Source organism: Anarrhichthys ocellatus, unplaced genomic scaffold (genome assembly GCF_004355925.1).
Source record: "Anarrhichthys ocellatus isolate YVR2014 unplaced genomic scaffold, GSC_Weel_1.0 scaffold2987, whole genome shotgun sequence".
Lineage (NCBI taxonomy): Eukaryota > Metazoa > Chordata > Actinopteri > Perciformes > Anarhichadidae > Anarrhichthys > Anarrhichthys ocellatus.
Window position 1 is genome coordinate 1 of NW_022282961.1, and position 2,454 is coordinate 2,454.

Sequence of the window (2,454 nt, forward strand, 5' to 3'; positions counted from 1 at the left end):
ATACATACATACATACATACACACACACACAAACAACAAAAAACAAACAACATCCACTGGAAAATAACAAAAGCAGTTATGAACTCAATATTGACAACAGTAAAACAAATCTTTGCAAACTTATTTACATTGATCACTTACTAAAATAGAAACCTATCTTGAGCTCATTATGAGCTCATCACCCCTCTGACCCCCTCCCTCCAAACAGCTAAGTCCCGCCCACCTTGTGCTAAATGAGGAGCGAGTACCACCTCCAGCCTGCGGAGGGCGCTGCTCTGGTCGCCGTGGGTAACCGCTGCCTGGAGACGGCGCATCATTAGCCGAACCATCACCTGATTGGCCCAAACCAACCCGAGAGCTGGTGACATGCTGGAGGAAGATTGGCTGAGAGAAAGAGAGAAATAATGTTATTAAATATGTTCATACTGAAGTTATTCAACAGAAGAGTTATAAGTTATAATCATGAAGAGTAATTTAAAATGATTTAAAATAAAGAATTAGTGATAAACTATCACATGACGTCACATGACACCTCTCGACCAATCAGACGCTCTGTACAGAAGTGTCTGTAAATCATCATCATTATTTTATAATTATTTTATAACATTAACTACTAAATGTTTATAAATCTTTCACAGATTTAACTTAGAAGAACAATCTCACTTTATACACTTTTGTCTTTTCAATCATTTTTCAGGAAGAAAACATGAAAAAGTTTTTACCTCAAACTGTCGTCTGAGCTGAAAACATCCGTCACCTGAAAGAAAGAAACGCTCGACATGTGAAACGGTTAATAACAACTACAAGTAACCCTCGGAGATGAAGTGTACGAAATACAACAAATACAACAAACCTCTTCTCTATGTGTCAGGACCTCGTTAAAGAACCCGTCAGCCCTCACTGATAACAGACCCTCTGTTGAGGGGCTGAAGCCCCCCTAAAATGTTCTTCAGCCCCCCAAATAATTTGGCATTATTGGCTTTAAAAAAAAAAAAAAATCTTTTTTTTTAATTTTTATTTTTGTGATGTCATTAAATTAAACTATTGTTTCTCACATGGACAAGTTATTTATAACTCTAACATGATAAATATGTGCGCGTTGTGGTTTGTATGTTTTCTCACCCTTCAAATTACAATCCTGCTCATAATAAAACAAGTACAGTAAACAACTCAAAAGTTGACACTGTCAGGTCCGTTCTCCATCCATTGTGTGCAGTCCCTTTAAGAGTTAGGATTTGGGAGTGATGCGGATATGAAAGCTAGTTTATCCGTCTTTCCTTTACAAGCAGGAAAATTATTTCTCTCTCTTTATTTGAGAAAAGTTCATATTTGTGTTGTCAAATTTCACTATAACCCTGAAATTCTGTCTCTTGTGTTATCATATACTGAATGCAAGCAAAACTACAGAGCAAAATCACACTCTTTCTGATTGAACCAATCTATGAGCTGTCTGAACCAATGGATATCCACGGCCCCAAATGGGCCCCAAAAAAAATTGCCGCGTGCTGTGCGCGCAAACATGCCACTCCCCTTGGGGCTAAGCCCCCACTTTCCTTGAATCCTAGAAACGCCCCTGACCCGGACTATCAGCACTGGCGCCCCCCAGGGATGTGTGCTCTCCCCACTGCTCTTCTCCCTCTACACCAACGACTGCACCTCAGAGGACCCGTCTGTTAAACTCCTGAAGTTCTTAGACGACACAACGGTCATCGGCCTCATCAGGGACGGTGATGAGTCTGCGTACAGACGGGAGGTTGAACAGCTGGTCCTCTGGTGTGATCAGAACAACCTGGAGCTGAACAGGCTCAACACTGTGGAGATGACAGTGGACTTGAGGAGGAGCCCCCCAACACTGCCCCCCCTCACCATACTCAACAACACTGTGTCCGCTGTGGAGACCTTCAAGTTTCTGGGATCCACAATCTCCCAGGACCTGAAGTGGGCCCCCAACATCAACACCATCAGGAAAAAGGCCCAGCAGAGGTTGTACTTCCTGCTCCAGCTCAGGAAGTTCAACCTGCCTCAGGAGCTGCTGATCCTGCTGACCAAACAGGACAGGAACAGACTGCAACAGATTGTCAGGTCTGCAGAGAGGATCATTGGTTCCAGCCTGCCCTCCATCCTGGACTTGTACACCTCCAGAGTCAGGAAACGGGCTGAAAGATCACTGCAGACCCTTCACACCCTGGACACAAGCTGTTCCAACTCCTCCCCTCTAGAGGGCGCTACAGACCTCTGTACGCCAAAACCACCAGACACAGGAACAGCTTCTTTCCACTGGCCGTCACTCTCATGAACAATTAATAATTCACACTGCACTACGACCTCTGTTTGCACTATTACCACCACTTACAATTCATGCCATTGTTTATAGGTTTATGTTCACATGTGTGTAAATAGAGTTACTGTATATATACATATATAGATATATATATATATATATATATATATATA

At 42.6% G+C, this 2,454-nt stretch overlaps 1 protein-coding gene across 1 annotated transcript in view; it reads right to left on the reverse strand.

Annotated features, from left to right (window-relative positions):
* Positions 1 to 36: 36 nt before the first annotated feature.
* The window catches only part of xrcc3 (X-ray repair complementing defective repair in Chinese hamster cells 3), a 4,412-nt gene continuing 1,994 nt past the window's right edge, over positions 37 to 2,454 (reverse strand). Inside the window, exons 6-7 of the mRNA XM_031840587.1 lie at positions 723 to 757; positions 37 to 384 (exon numbers count right to left, since the gene is read on the reverse strand). Of these exons, the coding sequence (XP_031696447.1) occupies positions 168 to 384; positions 723 to 757 (252 nt within the window). The 3' untranslated portion in view covers positions 37 to 167. The remainder of the gene's footprint in view (positions 385 to 722; positions 758 to 2,454) is intronic.